This window comes from Chiloscyllium punctatum, chromosome 40 (genome assembly GCF_047496795.1).
Source record: "Chiloscyllium punctatum isolate Juve2018m chromosome 40, sChiPun1.3, whole genome shotgun sequence".
Taxonomy (NCBI): Eukaryota; Metazoa; Chordata; class Chondrichthyes; order Orectolobiformes; family Hemiscylliidae; genus Chiloscyllium; species Chiloscyllium punctatum.
In genome coordinates, this window is record NC_092778.1 from 9,872,957 (window position 1) to 9,890,070 (window position 17,114).

Genomic DNA, 17,114 nt, shown 5'->3' on the forward strand with positions numbered 1-17,114 from the left:
TTTTCTTTATTTCAGTTACTGCGGTGCTCAGTCACTAAAACATAGTCACGAGGCTGCAGAGTTCCTTTAACAACAGAACAGAGGTGTATTACACAAAAGACAAAAATAAATAAAACCTATATCGGAATTTAGAAAAAGCTTAAAACACAAAGCATAACAAAGCTTTCAACCTACTTTCAAATACCATCAATTTAGAGAATTACCCCTTTAAATTAGAACTTTAGTCTCGACTGAACTGATTCTCCCCAGTTTCTTTCTCGTGAACTGTGGAGTCTTATTACATGAAGAATCATAAAACTGAAAACTTAAACATTCTCTGCTTCTAATAACCCACTAATTTCTAACCAGACAAAAACTGAAAGAACCGTAGAAGCTGTAAATCAGAAACAAAAACAGAAGTTGCTGGAAAAGCTCAGCAGGTCTGGCAGCAAGGGTGAAGAGAAATCAGAGCTAACATTTTGGGTCCAGTGACTCTTCCTCAGAACTGACGGCAGCAGAGAAAATGTTGGTTTATATACAGAAGATAGGGTGAGGGGAGGGAGTAAGGAGTAAATGGTAGGTGGGGATAGAGCCCAAAGAGACAAAAGACAGTTAGGTAGAAAAAGGAGTGGATAACAATCTGGCTGGGAGAGTGAATAGTTGTTAATGGAGACTGATAGTGGCCAACAATAGGTAGCGTGTAATGGCAGACAGTGTGATAACAAGCGAATCGACGTTTCGAGCATAAGCCCTTCTTCCGGAAAGGCTTATGCCCGAAACGTTGATTCTCCTGCTCCTTGGATGCTGCCTGACCTGCTGCGCTTTTCCAGCAACACATTTTCAGCTCTGATCTCCAGCATCTGCAGTCCTCACTCTCTCCTCCCGTGTGATAACAAGGCCTGGTGCCTGAGATTAAGGACCAGAACATGGAAGAGTTCAGGCCCTAAAATTATTGAACCTGATATTGAGTCCGGAGGGCTGCAAGGTCCCCAAGAAGAAAATTACACTGAGCTTCGCTAGAACACTGCAGCAAGCCTAAGACTTAGATGTTCGCCAGGGAACAGAATGGCATGTTGAAGTGGCAGGCAACTGGAAACGCAAGGTCTTTTTTGCAGACAGAACATGGGAATTCTGCGAAGTGCTCACTCAGTCTTCATTTCCCAAATGCAGAGACCACATTGTGAGCAGCAAGTACGATAGATTAGATTGCGTGAAGTATTGTGAAGACACAATATAGTCTACTGCATTCACTGCTTACACACCATCTTGTTCCCTGGCCATCATCTTTGTCTCAAGCTTGCTGCAGTGTTCCAGTGAAGCTCTGTGAAAGCTGGATGAACAACACCTCATTTTCTGTTTGGGGGGCCCTGCAGTCCTCTGGACTCAATAATTTTAGGGCCTGAACTCTCCCATGCCCTAGTTCCCAACCCCACATACCAGGACTTGTTTTCGCATAGTCTGCCATTACACACTACCTATTGTTAATGGCTAACAATAGGTAGTGTTTTTTGGGGCAACACGGTGGCTCAGTGGTTAGCACTATTGCCTCACGGCACCGATTGAACCCTGGTTCGATTCTAGCCTCGGGTGACTGTCAGTGTGGAGTTTACACATTCACCCAGTGTCTGCATTGGTTTCCTCTGGGTGTTCCAGGTTCCTCACAGTCCAAAGATGTGCAGATCAGGTGAATTGGCCACGCTAAATTGGCCGTACTGTTAGGTGCATTAGTTAGAGGGAAATGGGTCTGGGTGGGTTACTCTCCGGACAGTTGGTGTGGACTTGTTGGGCCAAATGGCCTGTTTCCATACCGTAGTGAATCTAATCTAATCACTAATTCGATTAATAGCTAATCACTCTCCCAGCCAGATCATTATCCATTTCTTTGTCTGTCCAACTGTTTTCTCCCTCTTTGGGCTCTATCCCTATCTATCATTTACTCCTTACTGCATATAAACCGACATTTTCCTAGGTACCATCAGTTCTGAGGAAGAATTGCTGAATGTGAAAAGATAACTTTGATTTCTCTTTACTGATGCTGCCAGACCTGCTGAGCTTTTCCAACAACTTCTATTTTCGTTTCTAATTTCTAACTAGACTTTGTTTCTTTGGAAGTTACACAAACTAAACTTTCCTCCTGAAATGACTATGTTTTCCCTGGACAGTCTCAAAATCCTGGAAGGAGATGACCCTAAACTTGCTTCAAAACCCAAACAGGCCTCCTCCAAACTACCCTAAAAACTTTAAATCTTGGATTTTCTAATCTAAAATCAATCCTGATTAGTCTGAACAAAAAAAACAAGCTAGTGGCCTTCAATGTTTAACCACTTGTCATAAACCTGGCATAAATAATTTTGCATCATATCACAAGGGTCTACCACCCTTCTTGCTTTCTGGGCAAGTTGGAGTGGGGTGACTGTCTCACAAGGACTCTGACATTGCTTTTACATTCATTCATTTATAAGTGTAATGAAATTATACATCTTTCACCAGAGTGAATTTGGCTATGCCAGGTTGTCCAACCTTTTCAAAAGATGTCACATTTCAATTTCTCCCTCAGTCCTGCAGCCAGTCAGCAAATTTCTAAATACAAGCTTTGAAACCACTGTAAACCTGAACTTCCGAATAAAAGTTGATAAGTGAAATAAATATTTAGTAAAAACAATCATTAAATAATGCCAAGTAACAGAGCTAATGAATTAAATTTTTCTGTTTGACTCTTTGTTTAAGAGGCAGTATTAGGCTGAAAAGGAATCAGAATTTCTCTGATCATTAGGCCAAGGAGGAGGTTGAGGGCAGAGTTATGTTGAATTTAACTGACAAACATGTAATAATCTCTGAGCTAGCCTTTGGGAAATTTAGATGAAAGTGAGGGTTAAAAGTGGGTTGCCTTTTTCCCTCAGTTTTCCTCCGCTCCAGCTTATGTCAAGGGATTTGCAGGGATGAAGGAAGAGGAGAGGTAAGGTGGTGTCAGTCCACATTGGACACACTAAGAGTTCAGACACTTTGCCCAATCCCCTCCATCACAACCCTCATTCATTCACTTGCATTCCTTTAGACCGTCTCTCCTATTCATTAATCTGCTCACATTCTTACTCACACATACTCTCCCACCCTCATACATTCTCTCTCTCTCTCTCTCCATCTCACGTACCCTTCCCACCCTCATTAAATCACATGCCCTCAAGTGGTAAAGAAGGTATGCGGCATGGTTACCTTCATAGTCAGGGCACTGGGTGATGGAAAAGAATAGAGCAGATCCAAAAGTTGAAGTTCTAAATTGGAGAAAGGTCAATTTTGACGATACTAGGCAAAAACTTTGAAAAGTTGATTTGGGGCAGATGTTTGCAGGTAAAGGGATGGCTAGAAAATAGGAAGCCTTCAAGAATGAGGTCATGAGAGCTCAGAGACAGTATATTTTTGTTAGGGTGAAAGGCAAGGCTGGTATGTGTTGGGAAAGCTAGATGACTAGAGAAATTGAGGTTTTGATTCAGAAAAAGAAGGTAGCATATGTAAGATATCAACAGCAGAGATCAAATGAATCATTAGAAGAGTATAAAGGCAGGAGGAGTATACTTAAGAGGGAAATCAGGATGGCAAAAAGGGGACATGAGATAGCAAATAAGGTTAATGAGAATCCAAAGGGATTTGACAAATACATTAAGGACAAAAGGGTAACAAGGGAGAGAATAGGGCCCCTCAAAGGTCAGCAAGGCAGCCTTTGTGTAGAACCACTGGAGATGGGGGGAAATACTAAATGAGTATTTTGCATCTGTGTTTACTGTGGAGGACATGGAAGATATAGATGGTGACATCTTGAAAAATATTCACCTTACAGAGGTGGTGGTGCTGGATGTCTTGAAATGCATAAAGGGTGGAAAAATCCCCAGGACCCAATCAGGTGTACCCTAGAACTCTGTGGGAAGTTAGGAAAATGATTGCTGGGCCCCTAGCTGAGATATTTGCATCATCGAAATTCACAGGTGAGGTGCCAGAAGACTGGAGGTTGGCTAATGTGGTGCCACTATTTAAGAAAATTGGTAAGGAAAAGCCAGGAAACTATAGACCAGTGTGCCTGATATCGGTGCCGGGCAAGTTGCTGGAGGGAATCCTGAGGAATGGGGTTTACATTTTTAGATTAGATTAGATTCCCTACAGTATGGAAACAGGCCCTTTGGCCTAACAAGTCCACACCGACCCTCCAAAGGGTAACCCACCCAGAACCATTCCCCTACGTTTACCCTGAACACTATGGACAATTTAGCACGGCCAATTCACCTGACCTGCACATCTTTGGATTGTGGGTGGAACCCACACAGACACGGGGAGAATGTGCAAACTCCACACACACAGTTGTCCAAGTCAGGAATCAAACCTGGGTCCCTGGCAATTGTGAGGCAGCAGTGCTAACGGCTGAGCCATGCCGTCCCATGCATTTGGAAAGGCGAGGGATAGTCAGTATGGCTTTGTGCATGGGAAATCATGTTTAACTTGATTGAGTTTTCTGAAGAAGTAACAAAGAAGATTAATGAGAGCAGAGCAGTGGACATGATCTATATAAACTTCAGTAAGGCATTTGACAAGGTTTCTCTTGGTACACTGGTGTGCAAGGTTAGATCACATGGAATATAGGAAACTAGCCATTTGGATACAGAACTGGCTCGAAGGTAGAAGACAGAGGGTGGTGATGGAGGATTGTTTTTCAGATTGGAGGCCGGTGATCAGTGGTGTACCAAAAGGAACTGTGCTGGGTCCTCTGCTTTTCATCATGTAAATGTATTGGATGTGAACATAGGAAGGATAGTTAGTAGATTTGCAGAGGACACCAAAATTAGAGGTGTACTGGACAGTGAAGAAGGTTATCTTAGAGTACAGTGGGATCTTGATCTGATGGGCCAATGGGCTGAGGAGTGGCAGGTGGTGTTTAATTGAGATAAATGTGAGGTGCTGCATTTTGGAAAGGCAATTCAGGGCAGGACTTATACACTTAATGGTAAGGTCCTAGGGAGCGTTGCTGAACAATGAACCTTGGAGTACAGGCTCATTGTTCCTTGAAAGTGGAGTCGCAAGTAGATAGGATAATGAAGAAGGCATTTGATATGCTTTCCTTTATTGGTCAGAGCATTGGGTATAGGAGTTAGGAGGTCATGTTGCGACTGTACAAGACATTGGTTAGGCTACTTTTGGAATATTGTGTGCAATTCTGGTTTCCCTCCTGTCAGAAGGACGTTGTGAAATTTGAAAGTGTTCAGAAAACATTTACAAGGATGTTGCCAGGGTTGAAGGGCTTGAGTTATAGGGAGAGGCTGAATAGGCTGGGGCTGGTTTCCCTGGAATGTCAGAGGCTGAGGAGTGATCTTATAATGGTTTATGAAATAGTGAGGGGCATGGATAGGGTAAATAGACACGGTCTTTTCCCTGAGATTGGAAAGTCCAGAACTAGAGGGCATAGGTTTAGGGCGAGAGGGGAAAGACATAAAAGGGACATAAAGGGCAACTTTTTCACGCAGAGAGTGTTGCATGTATGGAATGAGCTGCCAGATAAAGTGGTGGAGGCGGGTACAATGGTAACATTTCAAAGGCATCTGAATGGGTATATAAATAGGAAGGGTTTAGAGAGATATGGGCCAAGGGCTGGTAAATGGGACTAGATTTGGTTAGGATAATCTGATCAGCATGGACAAATTGGACTGAAGGGTCTGTTTCTGTGCTGTACATCTCTATGACTCTATCTTGCAGCTGTATAAAACTTTAGTTCGGCCACATTTGGAATATTGTGTGCACTTCTGATCACTGGATTTTGGGAAGGATATAGAGACTTTGGAAGAGTTGCAAAAGAAGTTTACTAGGATGTTGCCCAGTTGAAATGTATGATCTATAATGAAAGGTTGGACAAACTTGAATTGTTTTTGCTACTATTATGAAAGGGAAGTCAACACCCCTCTGATAATTAAGATAAAACACCCAGAAAAGATTGTCTTGCCCCTTAACCTGATAAAAAAAATGTGCAAAGTGGTATAATTACCTGTTGAAGGAGTGGTTAAATGAAATGGAATCCTTTCACATACTTTATAATCAACAATAACAATTTAATTATCTCACCCAAACAGTGAACAAATTAACAGAATTACTAACAAATCACACAATTTTCCCCTAAGTACTAACTATTCCCTAACTGAACTAAACTCTACTGGAATGAATGCTGTTCAAATAAGTCCCACTTATATCAACCCAATTAATAAGAACACAATAAATCAAAACTTAATCTCTCTGAGCTCGCACAGCCTATGTCTTTTCCGCTTTATCTCCAATCTTCCTATTGCTGATCTCATGACATAAAACTACTTTCTTCTGATGATTCTTCTGTGAGGCTTTTGAGTTGGAAATGCTCTGGTACTTTTGATGGGTCTTTTTAGAGAACTTACCAGTGTTATGTGAAAGCCAGGTTTGTCTCTCAGATGGCAGGCTTACATTCGATACAACTTACGTTTGGCTCTCCCTTCAGATAACAGTTGTTTCTCTCTTGATTTTCAAAAAACACTTTCTTAAACACCACAAACGATGCAACAAATTCTCATAATATGATTGGTTTCAGGCTGTTAACACCAGTTCTTAAATTTCGTTGAATTTCTGAGTGTTTGGTTTAAATTAATTGGCCAAATTCAAACACATCGTCAAAACAAGCTTGGAGTGAGCGGCATGGTGGCACAGTGGTTAGCACTGCTGCCTCACAGCGCCCGAGACCCGGGTTCAATTCCCGACTCAGGCGACTGACTGTGTGGAGTTTGCACATTCTCCCCGTGTCTGCGTGGGTTTCCTCCGGGTGCTCCGGTTTCCTCCCACAGTCCAAAGATGTGCAGGTCAGGTGAATTGGCCATGCTAAATTGCCCCTAGTGTTAGGTAAAGGGGTAAATGTAGGGGAATGGGTGGGTTACGCTTTGGCGGGTCGGTGTGGACTTGTTGGGCCGAAGGGCCTGTTTCCACACTGTAAGTAATCTAATCTAAAGTAACCATTAACCAATTGTTACATTTCCATTTTTAGAACTATCTGTCCTATTACCCAAATGCTCACAGACCCCTTCTCTGTTTACTTTAAACCTATAAAGCACTTTATCTCTTAGAGGGACTACACACTGCTTTTCAATTCATGATTATTCTATACAACTTCGTAACATGACAGCATCAGAGGCTGAGGAATGACCTGATAAAAATGCCAAATCCTTGGAGAAAATAGGTTTAAGGTGAGAAAGAGAAGGTTTAAAAGGAGATGTGTGAGGTAAATTTGTTTACACAGAGAGTGGTAGGTGATTGGAACACACTGCTGCAGAAGAAATAGAAGCAGATACAATAGCAACCTTTAGCAGGCAGTTAGGCAGACACATGATCGGACAGGGAATACAGAGATACGGACCATATGCAGACACATAGGATTAGTTTAGAATGAGATCATAGTCAGCTGAAGAACCTGTATGTTTGTTCTACATTAAATGTGGAGTCAGAGTTAAAATTTCAGGTCAATGATCCATCAATAGAATTGTTCTGAGGAAGGGTCATCAACCTAAAGTACCATTTCTGTTTCCTTCCACAGATACTGCCTGACCTCCTGTGCACTTCCTGTATTTTCTGTTCCTATATCTCAAAATAGATTATTTTTTCTGGTTATATTTGTGTGTGTCAGAGCATGCTTTGTGAAAAGTATTTGCTGTGCATCTTATACTAAAAGTCTGCATGTCTATAGTACTTAACTGGGTTTAAAACATTTTGGGGCATCCTAAAGGTCACTATACAAATGTAAAACAAAAAGAGAAATTGCTGGAGAAGGCTGGACAAACAGGCAGCATCTGTGAAGAGAAAGCAGAGTTAACATTTCAGTCTAGTGACCATACACATCTAAGTCCTTCTCAACGTAAAACCAATTCAGCGTGGGTCCATGAGAATTTTTCTCATTCTTTCTGGAATGAACTAACTTAGCTGGATATTGACCAACTTTACATTAATGACACTTTTGGAGGAAGACAAGATACTTTGTTTATATTTGATCAGTTAGCTTGTTCTTTACAAATCTGAAAAATAATTGTACCTAAAATAATCTGTGATCCTTCCACATCTGAATATCCCCTGGGCACTCAATAAGTGAAATGATCCAAAATTAATCAGGACGAACCACTTATGTATTAATGTAATGTCTTATTCCTGACTCAGATATTTGTACGTCCTGGCAGTTTAAACAGTAGACTTATCCAACATTAAAACAACAGTTGTGCTACATAGTCCCCAACAATAAATAATTTCAAAGTACTTAAGGAACAGATCATTGTTACTGTCATTATGACAATCAATGCTGCAGTAAAGAGACCAAGAGTACATTAATCTGAGCTTGGCAGTAGCAGGTATGTTGGCTGGATCACTAAAATACTTCTATCAATAGTCCCACAGAATCTATAAGATCAACTAGAATCAGTTGAACAACTGGATTTGCAAGTTGGATACACTTTGGCGAAAGCACTGTGGACAGATAGGGAAATAGTACCAAATATAGAAGTAGTGGTGCCAGGAAGGTGAGAGGCACTCAGTCATTACTTGAAATGGGACACTTCAATAAACTAAGAAACTTTTTTTAGGATATGGGACTCAAGTAGAAATGAGACATTAGCTTTAGAGAACTGAAATACCAAATTGTTTCTCTTGCCCCCTTCAACCAATTTCCTACGAAGTACTCAACCGCATATCCAGTCAGATAGGCTGGTTTGATATTTCATGGCTCAATAACAGAGCTGATATGATCAGTCGGCATATGAAGGACAGTGACATAATGCTCATTTATTTTAATTGCCAAACTGTGCACCCAATCATTATTTGAATTAACAGCTGTCAAAAATAGGCTCACATGTTTAAATGTTCTGAAGGATTTTGCCTGAAGACTGATTACTGAAAACGCAGCAGAAATATTTGCTGAGATTTCTGAAATCCACATTTATGATATTGCCTGAGTCCAATTTGTAGAGATGTTATAGTGTTCAATCTGTTGAGGCTAAATTTATTCCACTCAATTTCACTTTTCCATATGAAAGTGGTGAAGGGCAAAAAACAGCCGTTAATATGATAAAAACCATTTCATTAGCTTTGGCACACAAACAGAAAAGCTAGCAGTCCATTTTTCCAGTCCAGTAATATCTGATTTGGAAATTCCCATCCTTGTTTTCAATCAACTTCCACAGTTTTATCCTTCCCTTTGACCATACCCTCGAAGAGGTTCATTCTCCTTCAATTGTGATCTCTTACATATTCTCAATTTTAATCATTCCAGCACTGCAGACATGCCTTCAGATGTCGAACTGTAAACACTGATAATTCCTCTATAAGCTTCTATGTTTCTTTCTCCAAAAGACACTTATTAAAACCACTTCTGTAACCAAACCATTGGTCGCCTGTCCTAAAATCTCCCGAAGTGACTCAGTCTCAAATTTTGCTTGGTAACACTCCTTTGTGACATGTTATTTTAAAGCTGTTACGTAAATGAAAGTTATTGTTTAGAGCAAGTATACAAATTTCAGGAGTACCTGAACAGAACCACAAAAGTCTGTAACAGAACTACATAATACAATATACACACTTCTGTGAAATTTTTACTTGCCCCAGTGGGTTTATAGTGAGTTTTGCTTCAGAATGTGATCATGTTTAATGTTGAGTTTAAACAGCCATCTTACAAAGTTAAACAGCCCTGGCACAATGAACAGTTGACTGGGCCTAAGGGGAAGACTATGCAATCTGACCCAAACATCTCCTACAGGACAGGACGATTTGTTTTCATCAGTTATTAATTCAGATTATGAGTTAGGTGGCCAGCTTTAACAGCTGAAACAAAGGTCAAAAACTAAATAATAATACATCCCACTGGAGCAAACCAATCACAGCTAAGAATGTACGGTCTTAATATTTTATTGGAATATCTCCAAAAACTATCACAAAATGCATCAGTTTGAAGGTTGTTGCATTTATTTGTCAGATTAATACTACCCTTTGCACTAGACTATATTTTTCTCAAAGAGAAGTTATGGGAGAACAGAATCAATATATAAATAAATGCGCACATCTAACTCACACACACACACCCCCCTAACATTCTCTTGAGATAATGAATGCACCAACACTTCAGCTCAACAGTGGCAGTCTTCACTGACATCAATCGGAATTGAAAAGTGATCAAGTCAGAAATGACAGAGATTCATTGGAAAATAATTAAGCAGAGTGCAAATGATTCATGTTTTCTAAAAAAACAAGAGAGTCTGATCACAAATTTATTTCTAACAATCTGTTGAAGAAATGGGCACTATATCTATATGGAAAGGATAGCTTAGTGAGGCACAGCAGCTGCTACGTGAATCCAGCTGACATTCTGCAAATGGGATCAAACGAGACTAAGATTAGAGATGATATTTGTGTATTTCTTCAAGTATTGTTGTAATTTTTAAAAATCAGGTTCATTAATACTTCTTCTTATGTCCTGTTGACAGGATAGAGTCAAGCTCTCCCTACGTAAAGCAACTGTTTGGACACTGCTGATGGAAATGGAGAAGACTGGGAAAATATTAACAGTCTCAAGCAAGTTTGGCTGTTCAGCTTTGTATCTTCCACTTTGTATCTTCCCCCCAACACATTACACCACAGTAACTTTCTTATGTGGACTTAATGTCAAAAGAAAAAAACAGCTATGTTCCCAATATATCAGTTCTCTTCTAAGTACCTCCGACCAAAGTCTCCTAATTTCTCATTGATTCAGTCCATAATCCTTCACTGCTCTTGTTAAACACCTAGCAGGAATCAAAGAAAGTTTTTGCAATCATCTTGAGCTGCTGCATGTAACAAAGAAATACAATATGTCTGTTTCTTTCACCATAGTAACATTTCTTCTGTTTGACACTCCAAACTTTTATGATATTTTTGCATACCCATTCAGTGAAGTATTATTTTAAGCACGCCGTATTTTGTACAAAACACAAATTTTATTATGACCACAAATTACAAATGAATTTTAACAAAATAATCATTAGTGGGGAAGTTAAACCAAAAGCAATGCCAGAAAAATTGGAATAAATGTGATCTTGCAACTGTGCTCAACTGCACTGTAAGCAGGGAGACAACTGTATGAATCCTTTGAAAAATTTCAAGACAAAAGCTGAAGGACTTGACGTATTCGCTCAATCTTCACAGTAATGTCTTCAGTGCAATCATCTGTTCAAGTGAAAACATATCAGCAAATATTAAGTTTCTTTGTACACATTAATTCAAAGAATCAAAACCTAATGCACTCAAAAGACAATTATTTATTTTTATAATCCAGATGCTCCCTGCAGGGACCTGCCCAAAACATTGACTCTCCTGCTCTTCTGATGCTGCTTGACCTGCTGTACTTTTTCCAGCTCCACATTTTATCGACACTGACTTTCCAGCATCTGCAGTCCTCACTATCTCCCAGATGCTCCCTTTCCCTTTCTTCTCCAAGTAGTTCTAAATCTAGAGATCACTACCATGTATGGCATGTCTTAATCGACACAGGTTCCCTTAGTAATATATTGCTAGAAAGTAGCCTATGAAAATGATTAAGTATATATGTAAAGGAGGAATAAAGAAGCAAAAAAGACAGAAAAAGGAGAACACAAAGGAGGACAGTCTTGCAAGTTGTAAAGCTCTCCTTTCACAGTCTCAGAATGTCACAATGCCAGTGCAGTGTTGACAATGTTATACTGTTTGAAACACAATGATTGATTTGCACAAAATAAGCTACCAGAAACAACCATGCGATAATAGGAAGATACTCTTTTTTTATTGTGTTTTTGGAAGTATTGTCTTGAGTGTTGTCACTGCAGTAATTCTATTGAAAATATTGAGAAGATATAAAGAGCCTTTTGTGATGAAGCTGCTCCTCTGACAAAACCATGCAGTCCTTGTTTTTTTTTAAGAGAGGTCGTAAATGACACAGACTCCAAAAAGTCTGGGGTGTATGGTTTTCGGGCCAATTTGATAGTAGCCAACAGATACTGCCTCAGGCAGAGGCTTTCAAGGTATTACAAAAACACTTGTATAATGAAAGTGGTACGGCCAGTTCTTCCAGCTCAGCTTTTCTCTGGTTTGGGTTTTTTTTTAGGAGTAGGGTGAAAAAGAAAAGCTGCTGGATCCACAGAAGCAGGTCCAGGCTGGTACCCTCTCTCTGACTTCTATCTTGGAAGAACTTGTATTTGATTTTACCTTTTGTGCTAAGAGGTGTTTATGGCGATTGTTGCAAGTATTTGGAACAGCATCATTAAGTTGGGATGATTATTGGATTTTCAGAGAGGATAACTTATTCAGTATTCTGTTTTCTGTTGTTTGCATTTCATTTCATAACCTTGTAAATAAACTCTGTTTTGTTTGAAACAAAGTGGTTTGACCAGCTGATTCTCTCCTGGAATATCCACTTCGCACCTGCTTAAAACAACGAGCAAAGTTAGGGTCTGGGCTACCTTCCTGAAATGTTTTGCGGGGTCTGGCCTGGTCCATAACACTTCATCATAGAACTGTAAAATCTTTTACATGTACAAGCTTTTCGTCAACAAAATAAGGCTCCTTATCAACAATTGTAAGGCTCCTTACAAATGGAAGGCGTGGAAATTAATACAGTTGTATTTCATGAGCCAGTGGGTATTATTGGAGTTGAGTCATACCGAGATTTTGATCTATTAGTCCTCTTGGGTTTTGTTCTGCAATGGATCATCAAAGTACTTTCTGACAGTCTAAAGTTTGGTTTCCAACCCAAAAGACAGACTATGCAAGGCCCTCTGAATGCAAATTCTGCACGTATCATGAAAAGTGCAATGTCGCATGAATTCAGTTAGATTTCATAACACAAAATATATTGATTGTTTTATAAAATTCTACAATAAAAAGAATCATTATGCAATGCATAAAAATTAAAGTAAAAATAATGATATTTCATCAGACTCACTTAATACTTCTTGCATTACTGTTTAAATGGCAATATGTCATGCTTCACATTAAACGGGGGAATGTTAACTAAAGCAATGGGTGCATTTGGGGTTAGCCTGGGTGGGGTGTAGTGTGTTAAAGTCTTAATAATCTAATTCACTACACAGACCTATTCCAGCTTTAGCCCATAGACAACTCTGTAATCACATCCAAGTGTGTTCTTCATAATTGTTGATTATGGCAGGAAATACTTTTACACCCACCTCCTGCACTCAATATACCAGCCTGAAAATACCCTATGGATGGTGGAAGGATCCTCCTCCAATCTTGCCCATGAAATCTCGACACTGACAACCTTTACCCACCAAGACTTCTGATCTCCTAGCTCCTATGCCCCTGATCCTCTATACCTGAATCCAATACCCTCAGTTCTGGCCTTTCTGAGGATTGAACTCTAACAGAGATTAATTCCCCCTCTGAGAACACTGTTAACGCACGCCTGCACAGACTTACTTACCAATCACTAACGTTGATTTCGTGAGTCAGAGGAATTGATCAGTAAAGTGCGAATATGGTATAATCCATAAGTATTGAGAAGAATCCTAAGTTCTGAGCTCCTCACCATCTCTGATACACATGCATCTCATGGAAAGAGTAAGTAAAAATCTACAGCAATGTCTTAGGTAGATCATACAAAGTATTTACCTGTTGTTTCAAATTCCTTCATCAGAGCCTCAGCTTTCTGAATGCTTTCCTCCCGAGCGTTGCCCTTCAGCCCATTTAGATATTTCAGCAACCTGGCAAAATGCTTGTCAGAGATCTACATCAAAGCAGAAAACAATAAGTAGCTCAGCACTATAGAACAGAATTTACTGTCAGAATCACTCGGTTGATAATAACAGTATTAAAATACCATGGTCCAAACAGAAATGATAAATGATTATTGCTGGGCCATTGCAAGATTGTGGGAACTCATAATATTTGTCCGTTGAAGTTTTAAGTGCAATTTCTCTTCGTTCTTGTTTTCCTATCAGTTAGGATCATATTCGCTGGAGTTGAGAAGAATGAGGGGACATTGCAGAGAAACACAAAGTTCTAATAGACAGGGTGGATGCAGGAAGGATGTTCCCATTGGGGAGCTGGGAAGTCCAGAACCAGGGATCACGGTCTAAAGATCTGGGGTTAACCATTTAGCATTCAGATGAGGAGAAATGTTTCCAGCCAGAGAGTAGTGAGCTTGTGGAAGTCACTACCACAGAAAGCAGTTGAAGTCAAAACATTGTATGATTTCAAGAAGAAGTTGGATGTAGCACTTAGGGTAAAGGGATTAAGGGATATGGGGGAACTGACAATTGAGTAGAATGATCAGCTGTGATTGTATTGAATGGCAGAGCAGGCTGAAAGAGTCAAATGACATACTTCTGCTCCCATTTTCTATGTTTCTAACAATCCTTGAAACCAACTTCAATAGACTTAATTCTCATCAGAGATCTACCGATACACCCTTTGGACTCACTGCTTCTTAAAAAAAAAAGACACAAAACTCCAGGATGACAGTGTAAAGAACAACAAAGAAGCACCATCAAGGAATAACCTGCATTCAGGTCATGCCATTCACAATATTGAACATCCCAGAGAATGTTAACAGCCAATGAAGTACTTTTGAAGTGCATTTGAAAGATATTAACCAAGTTGCACACCGCAAAAGTCCAACAAGTCATGACCTGATCATGTGACTTTTTTCTGTGGAGGAGGTTGGCTGCTGTTTATAAAGATTGCTTTTGTCTCTGGGGAGAAAAGCCCAAACTTTATTCCAATAATACCTTGTAATCTCCAAATTCAATTTTTTTTACTACTCTTCTTTATCAGTTTCTGATTGTGCCAGCACAGGTTTTGACATTGTCCAGTCCTAATTATGGGTGATGTACGGCAGCTATTTTAATATACTCCTGCTGTTGGCAATCAGGTGAATATTTAAAGGCATGAGTACTATTGTCACATGTTCGAATCAATTCAGGGAGTCATCCTAACCACTCAAATAAGCCTCAACATTCCAGCATATCATGTTCACAACACCAACAAAATAATGATATTTAATATAACATAGGTCAGCATATGACAAATTAATTAAAACACAGAAAGATAAGAGCCAAAAGAACTTTTGAGAGATCAGTGAAATTATTTTACGGTGACTTCGGTAGGAAGAATAGAGTGAGGCAACACAAAATAAGGATACAATACTAAGAGGGATGCAGGAGAAGAGAGACCGGGACATATATATACATAAGTCACTGAAGGTGGGCCAGCAAGTTGACGGGGCGGTCAATCAAACAAATGCATTCTATGCTTTATTACTTGGGGCATGGAGCACAAAAGCAAGTTGGTCATGTTGAACCATAAGAAATACTGGATTGGCCTCATATGGAATAATGCATCCAGCTCCAGGCTCCACATTTGAGGAAAGGTGTGAAGGCCTTAGAGAGGATGCAGCCAAGATCCACAAGAATGATTCCATGGAATAAGGAACTTCAGTTAAGCAGAAATACTGAAGCTGGCACTGTTCTCTTTGTGAAATCTCCTCTCAAAGTTCTCTTCTCCAAGTAGATAGGGAAAAACTATGCCCACTGGTGGATGGAACGTGAATGATAGAGCACGGATTTATGGTCATTGCCAAAGAAGCAATGATAACATGAGTAAAACTTGCCCATACATTGAGTGCTTAGGACTTGCAAAAGGGTCATGGATCCAGGGTCAACTTAAGTTTTCAAAAGTGAACAGGATTAATACCTAAAAGGGAAAAACTTACAGGGGGCCAGCACAGACACAATGAACTGAATGGGTTCCTTCTGTGCGATAACCACATTATGATGCTTTGACTTTCTCGACCAAGATAAAATGCAGCAAATGGAATCAGTAGTATCTATGAAAGTGGCTGATGGTTGCAGCATCCAGCTGCCCTGATCAAAAAAACTTGTTTCAATATTTAAGGCGAGTCGGATTCGGAGACAAATGAGTGAATGTAAGAAGATGCATACCATTTAATCATATAGGAGAAATCCCATTTAATGACATAGCTCAATATTTTTGGTGGTTTAAGTTGTTCTATTTTTGACCTTGATGTGTAGAATCTTATTTTAAAAATCAACATCTATCAACTAGAGAGTCAAATCTCCTTTACCAATAGCATTAGCATCACAAGAGACAGATGACTCTTTTAGGATACTGGAAGTACAGCTGTCATGAAATCAACAAATTAAAGACTTCTCTAAATGCTAATTTGACACAAATCCAATTTCAGTTTGTAAGTGCAAGTTAATATTTTACAATAGCTGGTTCATTTGCATTGTCTTCACTTTGAGTCTGCAGTTAGCACAATTTGAAAGTAACATTTCGATCACATTTTTCCAATATTGATACCTTACCTTAATACGATCATACATGTGCTTTAAGAGCCAGGTCTGCCTCGTCTTCTGAAATCTCCAATCCTTCTGTTTCTTGGACCAACTTCAAACAAAGTGAGAAAGGTATGAAAAATAACTTGGAAAATGTAGCCAGTTTCTTTTTTTAAAAAGTACATTTTGATGTTAGTCACTGTTGTAATGCGAGTACGCAGTGACTTTGTACATACCAAGCTCCCCTAAACAGCAATTTGAGAAAACAGATAGGGCAGAAATTTCCCCTCCCTGATGTGGGATGCGAACTATAAAGAACTTAGAAAGTATGAGGTCCTAGGGAGTGTTGCTGAACAAAGAGACCTTGGAGTGCAGGTTCATAGCTCCTTGAAAGTAGAGTCGCAGGTAGATAGGATAGTGAAGAAGGCGTTTGGTATGCTTTCTTTTATTGGTCAGAATATTGAGTACAGGAGTTGGGAGGTCATGTTGCGGCTGTACAGGACATTGGTTAGGCCACTTTTGGAATATTGTGTGCAATTCTGGTCTCCTTCCTATCAGAAAGATGTTGCGCAACCTGAAAGGGTTCAGAAAAGATTTACAAGGATGTTGCCAGGGTTGGAGGATTTGAGCTTCAGGGAGAGGCTGAACAGGCTGGGGCTGTTTTCCCTGGAGTGTCAGAGGCTGAGGGATGATCTTGTAGAGATTTACAAAATTATGAGGGGCATGGATAGAGTAAATAGACAAAGTATTTTCCCTGGGGTTGGGGAGTCCAGAACTAGAGGG

At 39.8% G+C, this 17,114-nt stretch overlaps 1 protein-coding gene across 1 annotated transcript in view; it reads right to left on the reverse strand.

The window, feature by feature from the left end:
* Positions 1–10,959: 10,959 nt before the first annotated feature.
* The window catches only part of chlsn (cholesin), a 416,204-nt gene continuing 410,049 nt past the window's right edge, over positions 10,960–17,114 (reverse strand). The window contains exons 3-5 of the mRNA XM_072559281.1: positions 16,362–16,443; positions 13,645–13,759; positions 10,960–11,208 (exon numbers count right to left, since the gene is read on the reverse strand). Of these exons, the coding sequence (XP_072415382.1) occupies positions 11,141–11,208; positions 13,645–13,759; positions 16,362–16,443 (265 nt within the window). The 3' untranslated portion in view covers positions 10,960–11,140. The remainder of the gene's footprint in view (positions 11,209–13,644; positions 13,760–16,361; positions 16,444–17,114) is intronic.